The sequence below is a fragment of the Podarcis tiliguerta genome, assembly GCF_965153285.1.
Source record: "Podarcis tiliguerta genome assembly, chromosome: 1".
NCBI lineage: Eukaryota > Metazoa > Chordata > Lepidosauria > Squamata > Lacertidae > Podarcis > Podarcis tiliguerta.
In genome coordinates, this window is record NC_139534.1 from 118066823 (window position 1) to 118086233 (window position 19411).

At 42.3% G+C, this 19411-nt stretch overlaps 1 protein-coding gene across 19 annotated transcripts in view; it reads left to right on the plus strand.

Annotated features, from left to right (window-relative positions):
- The window catches only part of EVL (Enah/Vasp-like), a 150838-nt gene that overhangs the window by 19180 nt on the left and 112247 nt on the right, over positions 1 to 19411 (plus strand). For 2 of the 19 annotated variants that reach the window (XM_083435675.1, XM_083435676.1), the window contains exon 1: positions 569 to 787. The exons of 8 other annotated variants lie outside the window; for them this stretch is intronic. In XM_083435675.1, the coding sequence (XP_083291801.1) occupies positions 765 to 787 (23 nt within the window). In that variant the 5' untranslated portion in view covers positions 569 to 764. Of the gene's footprint in view, positions 1 to 553; positions 788 to 19411 lie in introns of those variants that run through there. 9 more of the 19 variants (XM_083435654.1, XM_083435665.1, XM_083435662.1 and 6 more) reach the window with 6 other exon arrangements.

Sequence of the window (19411 nt, forward strand, 5' to 3'; positions counted from 1 at the left end):
GCTTACGAGCCTTTCTCACAGATAACGGTTTGCAACATTTTCATATCTAGCATAACCAGCATGATCTAGCCTTGCTGGCATCTGTCTGTCTCGGGAGACGATGGAGGAGTGCGCCTTTGGGCGAGAAGTCAAACTGTTGGTAGGTGTGACTGTTGAGGCCGATGCAGGAGAGACATGTTTTGTTGCAACTGGGGCAAGTGAAGTGGTCCAGTTCTTCTGACGCTCTGTGTCCTATTGATTAAAATCAGCAGGAGTTAAAATACGCTCAGTGTGGACTGCAGCGTGCCCTTAGTTTTCAGGGGGGTGTAATGGGTGCAAACTGTTGAAATGCCAGCACCACCTTCCACCCTGTCTTGCTTCTTGTTCTGTGAATAAATTCATTGTCCACATTTAGAATAAAATAAAAACCGTCCATCAAAATCAGATACGTTAACTGTCGTGCGTGCCAGGTTCTCTACGGATGGCCCTGATTGGGCTTGAATAATAAAGATATCAGCCTGTATTCTTGGAGTAATGCTGCATTAATCAGACTTGCTGGAATGATCACATGGTATTTTATCGCCTTTCCCTGCGAGCTGCTGCTTGTCAGCAGCTGGTTGAGCTGCAGGCTGCAGGCCAGTATCTACAGCCTCGTTTCTCCCAGAAGCTTCCCAGCACACAGCTCTCAGTTATGTCTGCAGCTTGACCAACTAAATGTTTCTCCTGCGCCTTACGGAGGGGATTTTGCAGACCTCAGAGGCCTGTGCATTATTCTTTCCTGGGCCATGTATGCATTTGAAGAATTCAGGTAGGCTCTGCGTAACAGCACGACCGGCTCTTTTCTTTCTTTTTTTCCTTCTTGCAGGAATTTTGCTGTGTAATGTCAGGCTGCTTGTACGGCCGCAAAAAGAAAAAAGGGCTTCTGAGTTGTAAAAGGGGGGCTTTTGCCTCCGTGTAAGAATCGTAGCCCTTCTCCAGTGCCTGGGAGGTGGGTGTGTCAAGGATGAGCTGCAGGTAAACAATAGCTAACTGCATGATGAAGTGCAGAGATGAGTAATAGCTTCTAATCTAATGCCTCGTTCGGATTTTTTTTTAAAAAATCGCTTTTGCAGCCTGAAACTGCCAAGTATAACCTAGAGTCATAAACATAAAAACATGCTCTTCTGCTGGGAAAAATGAAAAGTATTTTGTTGTTGTTGCTGTTTTTAGCTCATGGCAGATGCTTCTCTTCTGGTTTTTATTCATTTATTCTTAAAGGATATTTAATTTTGTGTGGGCTGAAATATAGTTGCTTGGATGGAGCATGTATGGAATTAGGCTGGGGAGCTGTTGCTCAGTACATACGGTATGTCTGCTACTTGTGGTTTCGTAGCTGCAGTATTTCAGCAAAACCACTTGGTGAAAATAGAATGCTCTAGATATCAGTAGAGGTGTTGCATTTTTGGTGAGATTTTAATAGGTGCAGAAAGATAATATTTTTTATTAGTGGTATTAAATGCTGTGTTCTACATAATTCTTTTTTGAGAAATGGAAGGGGGTGGTGGTAAGTCTTTTCTAACTCTTTTCCTTTGCAGCCCTGCAGATTTTTTTAAATGCATATGAAACACAGTGAATCCTAGGCTTGTTCTTACCTGCAACAAAACAATACAGGGATAATGTTTAATTTTCTGACCTTCATTGGCCTTTCACTTTGTGGTTGCAAATAAGAAGGAAGCTCACCCACTTTTTCTTCCTCTTCTTTCAAAGCTAATTGGTGAAGATCATGGTGGGGGTGGGTATCATTAGCCGCTGCTCTTGTTGTGCAGATGCCTTCATTATAATGTCATTTCAATAGTCGCATACTGCAAAAAGCTAACTTGTACCTTATTTGCATGGGAGGTGGGATTTGATTAACTGAAGACATCATCCGGCTGAATGAGAGGAGGGGGTTTGCACCTCGCAGGCACTGGTGTTAAAAGCACTGTTTTCCTGCTAAAACACATTTTAATGTCAGGCATGTCATTGTCACTGTCATGTTCGTGTTCATTTGGCTGAGGTGTCCCTGATAGCAAAAAGGATGATTAACAGCATTTTGTTCTCGATTGGTCTTGAAAAGTAAGCAGTCCTTTTCTGCACAGTGCCAGGGGGGGGGGGGATAAGAGAATTTGTGCTATTTTTGAAACATAGGATAATACTGTTTTGGGAGCAGGAAGAGGAGGAGGAGGAGGAGGATTTTGGCAGAAGCCAGTGCAGTGCTGTGTTATAGCTGCAGTTTGTAGCATTGTTAAGAAAATGCTTGCAAACCTTGAAGAGGCCAATTACTGTCACCAAGTTAAGCTGCAAAATGTAGACGAGGCAGCAAGCCTCGCGTCCTTTTGTCTTAGTCATTCTGTGCGGATGGGAGAGCAAATGATGCAAAAGTGATTTTCTTAATGATTTTGAGATCAGGTTGTCACGCAGATACATGGTTCGTTTTGATACGCCGACTTGCAAAGGGCATGGGGGCACACTGCTTTCCATTGACAGCTTCTCTTCATCTCAAAGGCATTTCACCCGAGGCAAGCTTGAACTTAGTAGCCTTGAAGTAACATGCAGGTCATGCTTTTGGGTTCCTTGCATTATCCTTTGTTAGGGAGGTTTCTTTTGGAAAACAGTGCCTACTTTTCCTAGTCACTGTGCTTGGTATGTAGAGCTGTTGCTATGGCACTCCCTGAAAATAGCAGATTTGTTACTCAGGCGCGCTGTTGATTCTGTTAACATGGTGAAACTTCTTAAGCCACGCAGAATTCTTCACGCGGAATGAGACGTTAACAGTTAATCTATCAAAGCAAGTGCAGATGGTTATGAAGGGAAATGTTTCTATTCATTTCACATAAACAGCAGCCCACTATGAAAAGCACATGAAAAACACGGAACAGCAGCCAACTATAGATTGTAACAACCATTGATGAACTAGGGGACTTCCAAATTATTAGCCTTTTACACCTGAGCTCTAAAGCCAAAACTCCATTAACTGGATTCTAACTGTTGCACTTTGAGGGGTAGGTACAAAACAGACCACAAAAACCTTCCAAGTGGCCTAGTCGGTATTCCTGCCACCTCAAGCAAGCCTACTCAGGGTAGACCCATTGAAATTAATAGACATGGAACAGTTTCTTTCCTTTAGTTTTGGTGGGTCTTCTAACCTACTCAGAGTAGATCCATTGAAATTAACAGGGGATGGAGCTACGGGTCCCCTGTGAGGGAAGGTGAGTAGATGGCATGATAGAAGGGAATAAAATGATGCATTGTGTGAAGGCAGTAGATAGAGAAAAAGTTTGTATTCAGTTAACTTTTACTCAGAGAAGACCCACCAAAACTAAAGGAAAGAAACTGTCCACTAGATCTCTCCTGGACATCCAATGAAGAAGCTGAATGTTGGGAGATTTGGGGCAGACAAAATAAAGTTACTTCTTCACGCAGCGCAAAGTCAAGCTTATGGAATTTGCTCCCCAAGGAGGCAGTGATGGCCACCAAATTAGATGGCTTTGTAAGAGGATTGGAGAAATTCATGGAGGAGAAGGCTTTCAATGGCTACTAAGCCTGGTGCATTCTTTCACTATTGGAGGTACAGTGGTACCTCAGGTTAAGTACTTAATTCATTCTGGAGGTCTGTTCTTAACCTGAAACTGTTCTTAACCTGAAGCACCACTTTAGCTAATGGGGCCTCCTGCTGCTGCCGAGCCGCCGAAGCACAATTTCTGTTCTTATCCTGAAGCAAAGTTCTTAACCTGAAGCACAATTTCTGAGTTAGCACCTGAAGCATGTAACCCAAGGTACCACTGTAGTATATTTCTGAACGCCAGTTGCTGAAAGCAGCAGAAGGGAAGAGAGCAGTTGCCCTCAGGTCCTATTTACAGGCTTCTCGTGGGCATCTGGTTGAGAACAGGATGCTGGACTAGACAGGGCCTGATCCAGCAGGGCTCTTCTTATGTTCCCTTCTCTGAAGTTCTTCCCGTTTAGGGATGTTCTGACGTTTGCGGCTGTTCTAAAGCATTCGCAAGAAAACAGAGCTGTCCCCTTTCCTACTATAACAATAATGAGCTTGGGAATTTAAGGAGTTAAACTCGTTGGCGTTTAATGGTGCCAGCGAAGGAGAGATAGCAAAAAGTGTTTTAAAAATAAATGGTGTCTGGGGTTTTGCAGATGTGGGTGCTATTTTTGAACAGTGTTTGCTAGACAATATTGTCTCGGGCTCTGCCAGCCCACCATTGGCACTCCAGTTGCTGCAGTGCATAAAAAAACATTGTAGGGAACATTGAAAAACCATGCCGTCTACAAGTTGGTAGAATGCAGTATAATGTTTTGAAACCCGTTTGAACTGCAGTCGGAATGTGGTTCATCCTCTCCTAACAAGTGTTACCTCTGGCACCTTCTATTATTGCAGTGTATTTTCCAATATTTCCAGCGCTTTCATTTTTCATTGTCGTTGTTACAAATAAGGGCATGTCCCTGCTTGACAGCTTTTAGGCACACAAAATTAGCAGACCAATCATATATTTTCGCCATTCGTCCTAAGGAAAACTTTTTTTGTGTAAGTGAAAGCAAGTGAGGCATTGCAAAAGGAACAGAGTGAGTATTGCGCTGCATAGGAAACACTTGAGCTGTATAGTGTCAGCGCTTGATGCATCTAAGAAGGGGGCCTTGCTCTTGCAGACTATGTGGATCTTTTGTCAAGATCAGGAGCTCATGCAGCATATATATGTGTGTGTATATTTGGTTTACATGACTTCCTTTCTGGATGGGGTAGAGTATATCGAATTTTGTACCTTAGGAAAAGACAGTGCAGCCTCTTCCTTCCTGCCCAGTGGCAACCCCAGTATATTGTAAATTACCCTGAGAACTTGGATGAAGAGTGGTATAGAAATTCAATCAATCAATCAATAATACTGTCGTTGTTGGGCTCCATGCGGCTGCATGAGTTTCATAGGCAGGGACCGGTTGGATATTAGATTTCGTAAGCTACCACATTTCATCTTGTTTTGTGAACATTTACTCTTTATTTTACTTTTGCCTTCCGTGGCCGTGGAACTCGAATGCTCCAGCATATATCCAACCTTTTTCAAAACAGTGAAAAAGAAATTGGAGCACCCCATTCCCTCCTTTACATTTTTTGTGAACCTTTTTTTTTTAAAAAAATATATATATATATATAAAATGTCTCTTGCTAGTCCTTGGTAGTAGTTGCTGCCTCCTTATATGGAAAACCAGTATTAATGTGCCCATGTACACCTATTTGTAAAAAGTTGGGGTGAACAGCCAGACTCTCGCACGAAAGCCAGGCTATTCCCCATCTGCCAATTATGTTGTGAACGGATATTACTGTGTTTACATTCAAATGCGACATACTCAAATGCCACGTTAAGGATAAATATGACTAGGAGGGTTTGTGTTTTCTGGAGTTGCAGGGAGGTTTTGAATGCAGAAAATAGTCCTGGAAACACATAGGAATGTTGTCTTAGCAAGTTCATAAAATATATTCAGAATCTTGGACTGGAGGACCTTTGAAATCCTACTTTCTGTACAGTGGAACCTTGGTTCTTGAACTTTTTTTTAATAGATTTTTTATTAAGAATTTAAACAAAACATATTATCTTAAAACATATCGTCCTTTATTTTTCCCCCATTTCCCCCCTCCCCCTCCCTCCCATAAAACAACCCCCCTCCCCGACTTCCCTCAGTTCCAATCACTGGTTTCTCTGTAATTGCAATTCTCTACATGTTACAATTTTATATAGATCCTTAATTTGTCTAGCTGTTTGTTATCAATAAAAAGTTTGTGAGTGTTTATTCAAAAAGTGTCCAATTCACTTTGTTTCGTCTTTAAGTACTTTGTAAAAGGTTCCCATTCATCTTTAAAGTCACAGTTATCCTTGTCCCGTAGTTTATGTGTCAATTTTGCCAATTCTACATAGTCCATCAATTTCTCTTGCCATACTTCTTTAGTCGGAGTTTCATCAGTCTTCCATCCTTGTTCTTGAACTTAATCTGTTCCGGGAGTCCGTTTGACTCCTGAAATTGTTCGAAAACCAAGGTGTGGCTTCCGATTGGCTGCAGGAGCTTCCCGTATTTAATCAGGATGTTTCGCTTCCGAAAAACATTCACATTCTGGAACATTTACTTCCGGGTTTGCAGTGTTCAGGAGCTGATTTGTTCGGGAGCCAAGCCGTTCGTGAACCAAGGTACCAATGTATTGGGTACAGAGACTGATAGTTCTTGGTGAGGACAAAGTTTGAAAAAGTTACTATGGAGCGCGCACAGCAGAACAATGAACTAGATTTCACACAACCTTTTGCACATGGGAGTAAAGTGAGACTAAGCCATACATTAGAAGAACAAGGTAGAGACAAGGAGCAGTGAAGATTACTTAAACAAGGCTGTGTACACATTACTATTTATTATGGCTCCAGTGTACTCCTACCACTGGTATTTGAAGCTGAGTACACATGATATTAGTTGCAATCCATATGTATTCTGTAGTTTCTTGAGAAGCACTGCTGTACTTTGATGTGTTTCCCCTCAAACCAGCATCCATCCGATTTGGGAACATTCGAGACAGCTGTTGCCAATGCTCAGATGATAGCTTCAATGAACGAGGAAAGAAATCAGGTAATGCACATGGAATGAAGACATTTCTGCCCTCCTATCTGGTGTACACAGCAGCATAAAAAAGCGACTTTAAGCACAACAGCAGGAAACATATGATATCCAGTGAATTTTCAGAGTTCACGGCAGACATTCAGAGCATATTGAATGAATATAATACAAGTCAACTTTAACAAAGGGAATGCGTACAATACCAGTCACATCTAAAATCAAAGTTGTAATTAACTTTTTTCAGGTGACTATGCTTAGGAAGCAAATGTATTTTCGCACACAGCTTTTTGGGCATGCTAAAATTAGTCAGTTTTTAGTCCTTTTATTTCTAAGCAAAGCAAAGGAAATGTATGTAGGCTTGCCACTAGTTCCTTGAAATGGTGTATTATAAAACTAGAATCATGTAATTGTAGAGTTGGAAGGGACGCCAAGGGTTTTCTAATCTAACCTCCTGCAGTGCCAGAATCTCAGCTAGATCCTATATGTCAGATGGCTATCCAACCTCTGCTTAAAAACCTCCAAGGAAGGAGAGTCCACCAATACATACCTACACACAACAACAACAACAACAACACCCTGCAAATACAACCTAAAACCAATGAAACAGCAGCATAAAACCATATAAAAGCAGAAATTAAGGGAATTCAAACTCATAAAACAGGGTCTGATCTTATAGGTCAAGGAAAGCCTGGGCAAAAAGCTGTGTTTGCATACAACATTTACAACATGTTAATAGTGCAATAGAGATGATGATGATATTTTATTTCATTTTATTTGTACCCAGCTCATCTGTACCCTGCCTCAGCCACTCTGGGGTCTTAATGTCACACTGTCTGATAAGGCTTGCTGCCAAGTAAGCGTGCATAGGATTACAGCCTAGCAAAACTTTACTGAATTACCCCCTCCAAACAAGTATGTTAGTTTGGACTACTTTGGACTATTTTTCTAAAGAGAGAGACAATGAAAGTATAAATAGAGTGAGAGATTTATTAAGCCATGACATATTGTATTTTAGTTTTGTTAACCAAATGTAAGTCAAATAATCATGTTGCACAAGATCAGTTTGGGGGAGGGGGGAGAAATCCCAGGATCTTTTTGGGGGGAAATTTATGCAATTCATAATTTTCCGGAAAACTCACCAATGGAAACAATAAGGTGAGATGAACAAATTTTAGAGTCCAAATATTCAACCGTCATTTGATGCCCTTCTGTAAAGTGAGATACAGTGGATGTCTCTGGGACAAAAGGCCTTGGGGGGGGGCTTTGGGGGGGGGCTCTTCCTGGCAGTGAAGTATTTTCAGGCTGTGGGCTACCTTGATTTTTCAGGCTGTGGACTACCTTGATTGACCTCATTTGGCCAGTGGCTCCTCCTAGACAGCAATGCTTCTTGTTTGGGCTGCGATCTTATCTGCTCATTCTTGCCTACAGATGGGGACGAGGTTTGATGTCCTTACAACAACAACAACAACAACAACAACAACAATAATAATAATAATTTATTTATTTATTTATACCCCGCCCATCTGGCTGAGTTTCCCCAGCCACTCTGGGCAGCTCCCAATCAAGTGTTAAAAACAATACAGCATTAAGTATTAAAAACTTCCCTAAACAGGGCTGCCTTCAGATGTCTTTTAAAGATAAGATAGCTGCTTATTTTCCTTCACATCTGAAGGTAGGGCGTTCCACAGGGCGGGCGCCACTACCGAGAAGGCCCTCTGTCTGGTTCCCTGGTTTACTGGATTTGTGTTTGTGTTCCTCTCTCATACACCAGGAATGCCATTTATTATTATTATTATTATTTTGAGCAGCTCCTAGGTCAAATTTGCTACTCCGTTATCCTGAGCTTCAATTCTGCGCACGGTTACGTTTATATAAATAGCTGGTCAAAATGTGTGTAGCTGTGTGAACGATGTCCTTGATTTAGCTGCTAAATCGTGTATCTGTAGGTGCCTTTGAAATGCTCCGAGTTTGCTTTTTGCGAAACTCAGTATCTTATCTGTATGTAAACATTGAAATCTGCAGGGTGTTTGAGGGTGTCTTCAGACTGTCTTTTGTTTGTGGGAGAGATCTGAGCACGTAGTGGATCTTTAGAATTGCTCAATTAAAGTGGATTAAAGCTCTTGGGTTGCCCTAGCACAACACATCCCCATTTAAAAAAACACAGATTTTTATGGATTGAAAAGTGTGGAATGAGCAAGTAATTAATGGGAAGATGTGCCTCACGAGCAAATCAAGACACGTGCACGATGAGTGTTCATTGTTCTGTAAAGCTGCATGCGGCCTAGACATTCGAAGCACATTGTTCCCCCAAAGAATCTTGGGAACCGTAGGGGTGTGTTTTTTAGGTTGTTGGAAATTGTAGGTCTATAAGGGATAAACTACAGGGACCAGGATACTTTGAATGTGCAGCCCTGTAAATACATTGGGATGAATGTTCAGCAAAGACTGGACATAGTCTAACCACTGCAAAAGCATTGTGCAAGCAAATCGGAACAAATGCTGAATATACAGGTTGTCTGGAAGAGCCCGAAAGTTCCAAATGCTGCAGTGCTTGCATGGGTCCCCTCCCCCTTGTCTACAATCTTGCTTTGCCTTTTCCCTCATTTCAGAGCACGTCAGGTTTGTGGTGACGAAGCAAGGCAGACTGAGAGTTCATCCGTAAGTGCACGCTTAACTTAGCATACAAAAGTCACAGCTGTTTTCAGAATTGGTGGTTTTTTTTAATCAGGAAGTGAATGGCTATTTAGGACTTCTAAGTTTTAAGATCCATTTGCTGTTTCCCTTTCTGTCTTTCTGAATACAGGCGATGATTATAGTGGCGATCAAAGTAATGTGCATGCACTTGAAACAAGGCAAAGCCCGTGCCAAGGAAGGCCATTTCCAGTCCCTGAGAACAATCTAGTTTAAGTGGAGTGACATGCACACTGGTGAGCTCAGTGACCTTGTAACCAGGAATGGCTCAGGGCAACTGCATCTATGCATGCAAGCAAAGGCTTATGAACTCTTGGGAGCACATACAAGCATGTACCAATTATGCCAAATGACAACAGCATCGCTGCTTGTGCTTTGGAAACAAAGGATGCAGCCACAGCGTTATCATGTTCCAGCGCAAGCAAGGCAGAACCTCTGAGTCTGGCCAAGGACACAGACATTTACAACCGCAGGAAATGGGGACAAAGGGCAGCCTTGTTTGGAAGAAATCCAACATCTAGCCTGAGCAACACAGGTACTGAATAGCAAAGAAGGGAGGAAAAAAACCTTTCTTAGATTGGGAAAGGATATCAGTTCAAGCACAAAGATGAGATTTCAAGGAACTAATTTGCAGTAATGCACTCATTGAATCAAATCTCAGCTGGCTTAAATCCAATAAAATTGATGGATTTTTAAGGCAGTTTCACTTCCTAAAGTGCCCCCCCGACCTGCTGCTTCAAATTCATCCATTTATTGTGAGCGCAATCAAAATCATTGGTCAAATACTTGGCCTGTTCCCAGAGCGGTGACCACACATTTATTTATTTAGTATCATCGTTCATTTGTTTTGCTTCTAGACCTGGCCTGTCTTTTTCAGCAGACCATTAGTCTTTCCAGCTACTGGGACATGGCCTGATCTGAGGCAGGTTGCAACAGCGGCACTCCCACTATAAAAATATTTAGTAAAGAGAAAGAAAGAAAAAAGAAAGGGGGTCCCCAAATGCATATCTGGGTTAAAGGTGTGAAAAAACTACTGTTCTAGACCATCCTTCATCTTGTAGGATCTGAGGACCTTGTAAGGATGAAAAGACTCAAAACAAACATAAATGCATAATAATAATAATAATAATAATAATAATAATAATGATGACAGCTTTCTTATTTATACCCCTGTCTGGCTGGGTTTCTCCAGCCACTTTGGGGAAGATTAACTAACCACCCTAAAACCAATATGTGTGTGTGTGTGTGTGTACACACATATCCAGAACTCACTGCTAGATGTGGCTGCATTCACAAAACAAGTTACGGATACTTGTAGCCCTGCTTAGACAATACGAAAGAACCTTGTCCGAATTGTCTGGTTGGAGTCTAGAATGATGGGGAAACACTGTGACCGTCATTATGATTACATCATCCGTGTTCAGAGGTCAATAGGTCCTTGCCCTGAGGAGCTTACAAGCCTAAAACTCATGAAGCTTCCTTGCTTTTCCATCTGGGGAGACCCTGGTGCTGCTGAGTCTGCAAACTGCCGTCTGAAAGAAGCAAAGCTCAGACCGTTGTAAAAATAGCAAAGATTCAAAAGTCTGATCCTGCTTTAAACTTGAATAAACGAACAGGTATATGTTAAAGCTCTTCGTCTGAGAGGTTATTCCCAGGAGAAGATTGTAGTCAGCACCAGAGCCATTGGCTTGACAACAGTTGTTCAGGGTACTCTAATGTGAGGAGCAGAACGCCAAGCAGTGGTAATAGGCCATTCAGAAACCCTTCCCAATTGTGTGGATGAGCCTTTGGCGAAGCGTGGCTTGTTCTTGCTTACTGGAGAGTTCATAATGTGATAAATCACAGCAGATGGGATTACTAGAATGTTTAACTACTGAAAGGCCACAGTGAGGGATAAATGTCTTTATTGTGACAGATGAGGCGTTTTGCCTTCATAAAAGCAAGCGAAATATGGGCTGTTGTTTGGCGATTCCAACATCTGTGAGACAGCGTGGAGATTGCACATTGCGCCATCTGTGTGACTGCACAGAGTGGTCGGCATTAGGCTGAGAGCTAAAAGTGTGTGTATAGATATGCATCTACATATGCTCTGGAAAGTAGTCTGTCTGCCTGTCTTCTGTGCATTTCTTGCCTGAATTGGGTGTCTCTGTGTGCAGAAACCTGTGACTTACGTGGCTGGATTGTATACAAACGTTAAGAGTCGCATCCAGCGCTCTGCACACTTTTCCCTCCGGTTCTGCTCACTTTCGGCTTAGGCCTTGCCCATCAGTGCTGTGAGGCCCCTGGAAGGTTGCCCCCTTCCTGAAAAAAAGATTTGCAGCCCCTGATGTACAGTGTTTAAAAAGGTAAAGGTACCCCTGACCATTAAGTCCAGTCACAGATGACTCTGGGCTTGCACGCTCATCTCGCTCTATAGGCCGAGGGAGCCGGTGTTTGTCTGCAGACAGCTTCCGGGTCATGTGGCCAGCATGACTAAGCCACTTCTGGTGAACCAGAGCAGCGCACGGAAACGCCGTTTACCTAAATAGCGGTACCTATTTATCTACTTGCACTTTGACATGCTTTCGAACTGTTAGGTGGGCAAAAGCTGGGACTGAACAATAGGAGCTCACCCCATCACGGGGATGCTGGCCTTCCGATCGGCAAGCCCTAGGCTCTGTGGTTTAGACTACAGTGTTTAGCTGGCTGTGATTGCAGATAGCGCTTTATTTTATACTTTTTGTTGTGTCTGCTGTATGCGCTGCTTTTTGCTCTCTCTTTTTTGGAATTATCTGACTTCTAGATGGTTCTTTGCATTGGGTTTATATGTGAGCCACCTTGGACGTTTGCCTGAGGGGAAAAGACAGAATATCGTTTTTTAAAAAAAATGAAATAATTGAAGGCAATATGCAACCTTTACCTTTAAATGATTTGGCCACAAGGCACACATCTGCATAGTCTGCTAGTTGGTAATAAGGTAAAGAGTTGTGAGGAATACCTGCTCAGAGTCTTGGACTTTTAAATGGATCCGAAAGGAGAATGGCGAACAGTTCTTCTGCTATTCACCATACAGAAGTCGGGGGCATGGCAGGAATGAAGAACGAGGCCTCGCTTGTCGGTAGTTATATGGCTGCCATCATCCTGTTTGTGTGCCTTTATTTTTATTTTATTTATTAAATGTGTATACTGCCCTTCACCCCTACATCTCAGGGTGGTTCACAAAAACAAAAATACAATACAAGAAACACAAAATCCATAATAAAAATAAGAACAATAACGAAGCAGTACCCCTACCTTCCCACAACACATTTAAAAGGGTATATAGGATGTTAATCAATCAAAGGCCTGGTTAAAGAGGAATGTTTTTGCCTGGTGTATAATGGAGGATCAACCGGACCTCCCTGAGGACAGCATTCTACAAATGGGTCGTTCCATATCAAGTGATCCAATTTTTTTACCTCATGCCATCCAGTTTTCTTAATATAGGATATAAATATATTTCTATTTAAAGTTCAGGCTAGCTTTATATTCCAGAATTTGCCAGGCATGATTGCCAGGCCATTCTTGGCCATTGCCTCTCCTTGCCTCTCGGGTCTGTCTTTACTGCCTGTTTAAAATTTGAATTCCCTTCCTCCCCTAGGTTTAGTCTCCCTGCAAATTTCATACAAGTCCATTGCAAGGATACATTGCCTAGATAACATTTTGAATTTGGATATTAAGGTGAATTGACACACACGCACACAGAGCTACCTTTACCTGTATCTCCTAGGGATGACTGTGAAGAATGTCATTCATGACAGTTTTGCACACAGATGGATTGCAGAGATCTTGCTTTAAAGATGGCGGGCTTGCTTGGTTAAGATTCCATCATGGCAAGTATTTTTAGATGTTTTAATTGTGTGTTTGTCACCTTGGGAGATCGGGTGGGATACAAATTTAATAAATAATAATCAAATGCTTTAAAAGAGGATTGGACAAATTTGGGGAGAATAAGGCTATTGGTGACTGCTAGCCATAAGGGCTACAACTCTGCCTCCATGGTCAGAGACAATATATGCTTCTGAATACCAGTTGCCGGAAACCACAGGAGGGAAGGGTACTCTTCTGAGTAGGTCCTGCTTGCAGATTTCCCACAGGCATCTAGATGGCCACTGTGAGAATAGCATGCTAGGCTAGAGGGGTCATTTCAGGGACTGGGCAGAGGAGCAATGATGGAGACCTCCTCCCCAGCCTGACCCTTCCAGAGAAGAAGACAGTTCAGAATTACAACGTGTGTTTGAGGGAGGTCACAGCTCAGAGGAAGATGAGGGGGAAAGTTGGGAAATAATGGGAGAAGAGGAGGCTGACACGTTATCACTAGAAAGCATTCCAGAACCCGGTGAGCCTTAAAAGTAGGAGAGCAAAAGTATTCTGAAAGGCTGCATTTCTAAGCCTCACTCTGTGAATATTGAATAAAACACAGTTGGTAAGAACTTTCCCTTGTCTTGTACCTTCCTGGCAACCTGCTGTGGGGCTCAGTTCTTCTGCTGCCTGGCAGGTCATTGGTCTGATCCTGCACGTTCTTCTTACGTTCTTAATGGAAAGGGGGAACCTTCTAACAAGTGAGGGAGATTCCTACTGTTTCTTGCCTTCTGCAAAAAGGACAAAAAGGATGGGACTGTTGTGCTGGACATGGAGGAAGGTGCGTTAAGCCAGAGAGAAGCAGTCACAATTGGCCATCAGTTGACTGGATTTGTAGATCCCTGGTGAACTGAGGAGGGTGGTGCTGTGGTCTAAACCACAGAGCCTAGGGCTTGCCGATCAGAAGGTTGGTAGTTTGAATCCCCGCAACAAGGTGTGCTCCCGTTGTTTGGTCCCAGCTCCTGCCCACCTAGCAGTTCAAAAGCACGTCAGGTGCAAGAAGTAGATAAATAGGTACCGCTCCGGCAGGAAGGTAAACAGCATTTCCGTGCACTGCTCTGGTTCGCCAGAAGCGGCTTAGTCATGCTGGCCACATGACCCGGAAGCTGTCTGTGGACAAACGCTGGCTCCATCGGCCTATAGAGTGAAATGAGCACACAACCCCAGAGTCATCCACGACTGGACCTAATGCTCAGGGATACCTCTACCTCTAAGCATGGGATACTGGCTAACTTGGACTTGCAAGGATGATGCACGCTTGAAATCTGAAAGATACTTTTGAGCAAAAACTGCCTCCAGATTGTTATTAAAACCTCAAAAATACCTTTGTGCCTCGGATATCAAAATAAAAAAATTCCTTCCAGTAGCACCTTAGAGACCAACTAAGTTTGTTATTGGTAAGAGCTTTCGTGTGCATGCACACGTCATGGCTACCTACCTATAACCAGAACTATGGATATCAAAAGTCAGGGAATGTTGTTTCCCCTTCCCCCCTTTTCATAATATATTGCTATCATCTTTCTTTTTGTTATGTATAGCTTTTACTTATATTACTTATATACCTCCCCACGGCTGGTGGACCAAAATTTGACAGGTGGGCAGGGCCTCCTACAGTCTGTCCACTGACATCATAGAGTTGTCTGCTCCTTCTCCTTCTGACTGCTCATCGTTGTCCCACCACCAGACCCCTGGCTCTGAGCCTTCCTCCCCTCAGGGTTCCCCAACTTCCCCCTCCCACCACTTCTCTGCATCCTGCCCAGTCCATGACATCGTGGTGGGCCAGATTTGGCCTAGCCATCAGAAGTTCCCCACCCCTGCGTTGGAACATGTTCGACTCTTTGCATTTCATGGTGGAAGTGTTGTCAGGGGTGTCAGGGAAGGAGGAGGAGGAGAGACACAAAGATGGGAAAATGTAGGGGAGAGACAGATGTGAATTTTTTCGAATAAAAGTATTAATGAAAAGATTTTGGAAACCTTGCAGTAGGCCTCGGAGGTCAAGACCTTATCTTAAGTTCACAGGTTGATTGTCACTTGGTTTGACTATATATTGTCCATAGAATAAATTTCATAATGACCTAGATCAAATGGCATCTGCATATTTTATTATGCACCATGCCTTGCAGGCACACATACCTCAAGTCATTCTTTCTGACTGAGTAAATTTTGCTCTCTTCATGGGTGCAAGTTTGTTTTCCCTGCTCAGCGAATATTAATGAGATTATATGTATTAATCAGAGGTATGTAAATTGCTCTTATATAAAAACGCACCCTTTCTTTCAGTTTGGGAATATATTAGAGAAGGGCTGCTTCGGGGTTGTTTTTTAATCCACTAAGATATGCAAGAAAAATCACTAGAAAACAACTTTTTTATCATGCAGGAGAGCAATGTCTGGATATGGAATTTAGTTCTGAACATTTCACTGACTTTCAAATAAAAACCTGCGTTCTTTAAATCTTCCTTTACTTTTCAACAGGATTTGAAAAACAAGTTGACCTATTTTATTTCAAAATAGAATCAGCAATTTTATATCCTATACGTGGGGGGGGGGGAGGAATTACATGTTAAATTGATCATCATCAAATTGATATGTCTGGTTAGGTTTGCCTATGTCAGAAAAGCTTTTAGCAGGTTCTGAGAACATTAAAGGTACATACCTAATATCCATGAGCAGGGAGTTCCACAAGTTAAGTGCCCCACTAAGAAATCAGCTTGTAGAGCTGGAGACTCTTAATCTCAGGGACAAGGATTCAGGCCTCACATTGGGCAAAAAAATGTGCGCATTGCAGAGCGTTGGACTACTAGATTATCCTTGTGGGCCCTTCCAGCTTTACAAGTCTATGATTCTATGAAATGATACATGGCACTTGTAATTTTTTAAAAAAGTTTTTATTTATACTTTTCAAGTTTATACATTTCATTAGTTTTACAATCAATTTAACATTTCAAACTTTTACTTCCTCCCCTCCCCCTCTTTCTGCAGTTTCTTAAATTTATTTTTTAATATCTTCTGCATATCCAAATTCATTTAATTCGCTCATTTAATTATCTGCTTTAAATATATACTCTTATGAAACTGCAGGTTATTACAATAATCCTGCCAGTTTGTATTTGTTTGCAATTTGTCCATATTCAATAAACCATTTCCATACTTTTATAAAAAGTTTGTTATCATGATTTCTTATTCTTCCGGTAAGTTTAGCCATTTCTGCATATTCCATGAGTTGTTTTTGTTTAATCCATTCTTCCTTTGCTGGGACTTCTGCTTCTTTCCACTTTTGGGCAAGTAGCATTTTTGCTGCTGTTGTAGCATACATAAATAAATTTCTATACAATTTAGGTAGTTCTGTCCCTGTAATTCCCAAAGGCACGTGTAAGATTGGCAGTTCTGTAGCCTTATCAGACTTTTTAAGTCTAATAAGGCTACATTGCTTCCCGCTTCAGTTCTTTGGATCAAAAGGGTTGAGTGGGCATAAAGTGATCCTTCAAGCAAACTGGTCCCAAGGTCTTAAAAACTTTACTGTATATACTAATAGTAACTCCTTGAATTTGGCTGGGTAAATAAGTCTTCTATCAGAGATTGGTTCAGTAGTCATCCTGGGCACAAGACCAAAAGCAGGACTCTCCGATCTACAGCTCTTCTGCTTTAAATCGGTCCAGGATAACCTGCCTTGTGTTACAGCTGTGTAGGATGACTCATCCTCTAGTATGTGGGCCATTCTGCCATGCTAGTTAGGGAGAAACATAAATGCATGATGTAAGCATCTGACCATAATAGTCCTAACCTGTAAAGAAGATTACCTGTGAGTATCAGGTAACCTGTGAGTATCAGCGATGTGTGTTTATATTTGTAGGCATAGGTGGGGATCTCGCCCCCCCACCCCACCCCCAACTCTCAAACTTCTCTCAAAATGATTCCTGGATATTGCTCAAATCATACATTAAAAGCTGTGGGAGTCTCCGCTCACTGTTTGAGAATGCTTCTACGAAGCGCAACCAAACTGCTAGCAGATAATCTTTTGTGTGTGTTCCTAATCCAGCCGGCTATTTTTATCAGTTGTCTTCTGGGGTCCTTAAGAAACTAGTGCAGGAGACTAGCCTCCTGACCCATGACTTAATTAACAAGCTATTTCCAGCCATTAGAGTGTGCAAATCATGTCTCTGCACCCTCCAGGCCACTGTTTTGATTTCCCAGTCCCCAGCCTCAGGAGCACCCAGCTTTTAAAGTATTTTGCTGAATCAGAGCCTTGTCCAGCATATATATAAATCTGGCCAAGTAAGTGCTCCGCTAAATGGGACCTGATGGCTTAAATCAGGCTTGAATAGGACATGATTTCTGATTACCTACTACAGAGTTGCCGGAGAATGCTAGCCTGATTGATGCTGCTGTTTATAAGAAGAGGAGATCACTGTGTATTTATGTGCTTGCTGGGTAGGCATAATTAAATATATCTAAGCCAAATGATGCACAAGACTCAAGTACCTTGGCACTGTGAGATGTCATGTTTTAAATGATCCGCGTTCAACGATTGCATTGAGCATTATCGTTCTCTGTTTTTCCTGTTTTTTACCGTTTTGGTCACTTATGATGAACTGAAAAGAAACATTTGTTGAAATTGCTGGCCAGGGCTTACGGAAAGACAAGCGACCTTGTCCTGTTGAGTTTATTTCAAGGTGAAAACTTGAATGCTCACTTTAAACCATTAATTGTATATTTACTGGTAGCGGCCTGGTTGGTGTTTGCCAGATTTTGGAAGCAACTGGCCACTGTTAGGACATTGTACCCAAAAGTGTGGCAGATTTATTTAAATGAAAAACTTACAAATAAGCTAAAAGGGGCAAGGGGAAAAGAGAGTGAAAGCCACAAACAGATTCATTGAAAAACGGTACTGTTTTATTGCACACATAAACAAGACAGTCAACAGAGGACATCCTACAGCATATAAAATCTTTTGGCTGGTGTGATTCCTGATATTGTACTATTTTCCTTTTATGGTGTTGGACTCTTTCTTCTCCTTTGGTGTGCTGTGTGACATGGCTTCATTCTGCACTGCATCATTGTTACTACGAAGGAGGCTTTCTTTTGTTGTATATGTACTGTTGATTCACCCATAAGAAGAAAAGCAATCAAAATATATATATATTTTTAAAAAGGAAGTTGAACAGATAAATTGTGGCTGCGAGCTTATGCACACTTAGCTTGGAAATAAGTTCTGCTGAACCCAACGAAACATACTTGGAAACATAGGGTTGTAGAATAGGAAGGGACCTCAAGGGTTAACCAGTCCTATGTCCTGCAATGCAGGAATCTCAGCCAGATTGTACATGACAGATGGCCATCCAACCTCTACTTAGACACCTCCAAGGAAGAAGAGTCTACAACCTCCTGAGGGAGTCCATTTCCCAAACAACTCTTCCTATCAGAAAGTTCTTCCTGATGTTTAGTCAGAATCTCCTTTCTTGAAACTTGAATCAGGTCCTAGCCTCTGGAGCAGGAGAAAACAAGGTTGATCCTTGCTCCATGTGACATCCCTTTAGGTATTCAAAGATGGCTATCATATCTCCTCTTCTCTTTACCCAGGCTTTTGTTGTTGTTTAGTCGTGTCTGACTCTTCGTGACGCCATGGACCAGAGCATGCCAGGCACTCCTGTCTTCCACTGCCTCCCGCAGTTTGGTCAAACTCATGCTGGTAGCTTCGAGAACACTGTCCAACCATCTCATCCTCTGTCGCCCCCTTCTCCTTGTGCCCTCCATCTTTCCCAACATCAGGGTCTTGCCCAGGAGTCTTCTCTTCTCATGAGGTGGCCAAAGTACTGGAGCCTCAGCTTCAGGATCTGTCCTTCCAGTGAGCACTCAGGGCTGATTTCCTTAAGAATGGATCGGTTGGATCTTCTTGCAGTCCATGGGACTCTCAAGAGTCTCCTCCAGCACCATAATTCAAACATACTCAATTCCCTCAGCTGTTCCTTCTCTAAGTAGACACGTATAGAATTGGTCTGTAAACCACTGAACGTTGCATCTTACTGTGTGGGACAAATTCATCCAGTTCACGAATGCATAGCTTGCTGCTGTACATATAAGAACAGAAGGAGTCCTGCTGCCTCAGACCAAAAGCCTGTCTAGTCCAGCTTTCTGGTTCTCACAACAGCCAACTCTGGGAAGATCTGGGTGTGTCAACCACAGCCAAGCAATACTTCACTGATTGCTCCATCATTAGACCAGCATGTGATTTAGCATCTTTCCACAAA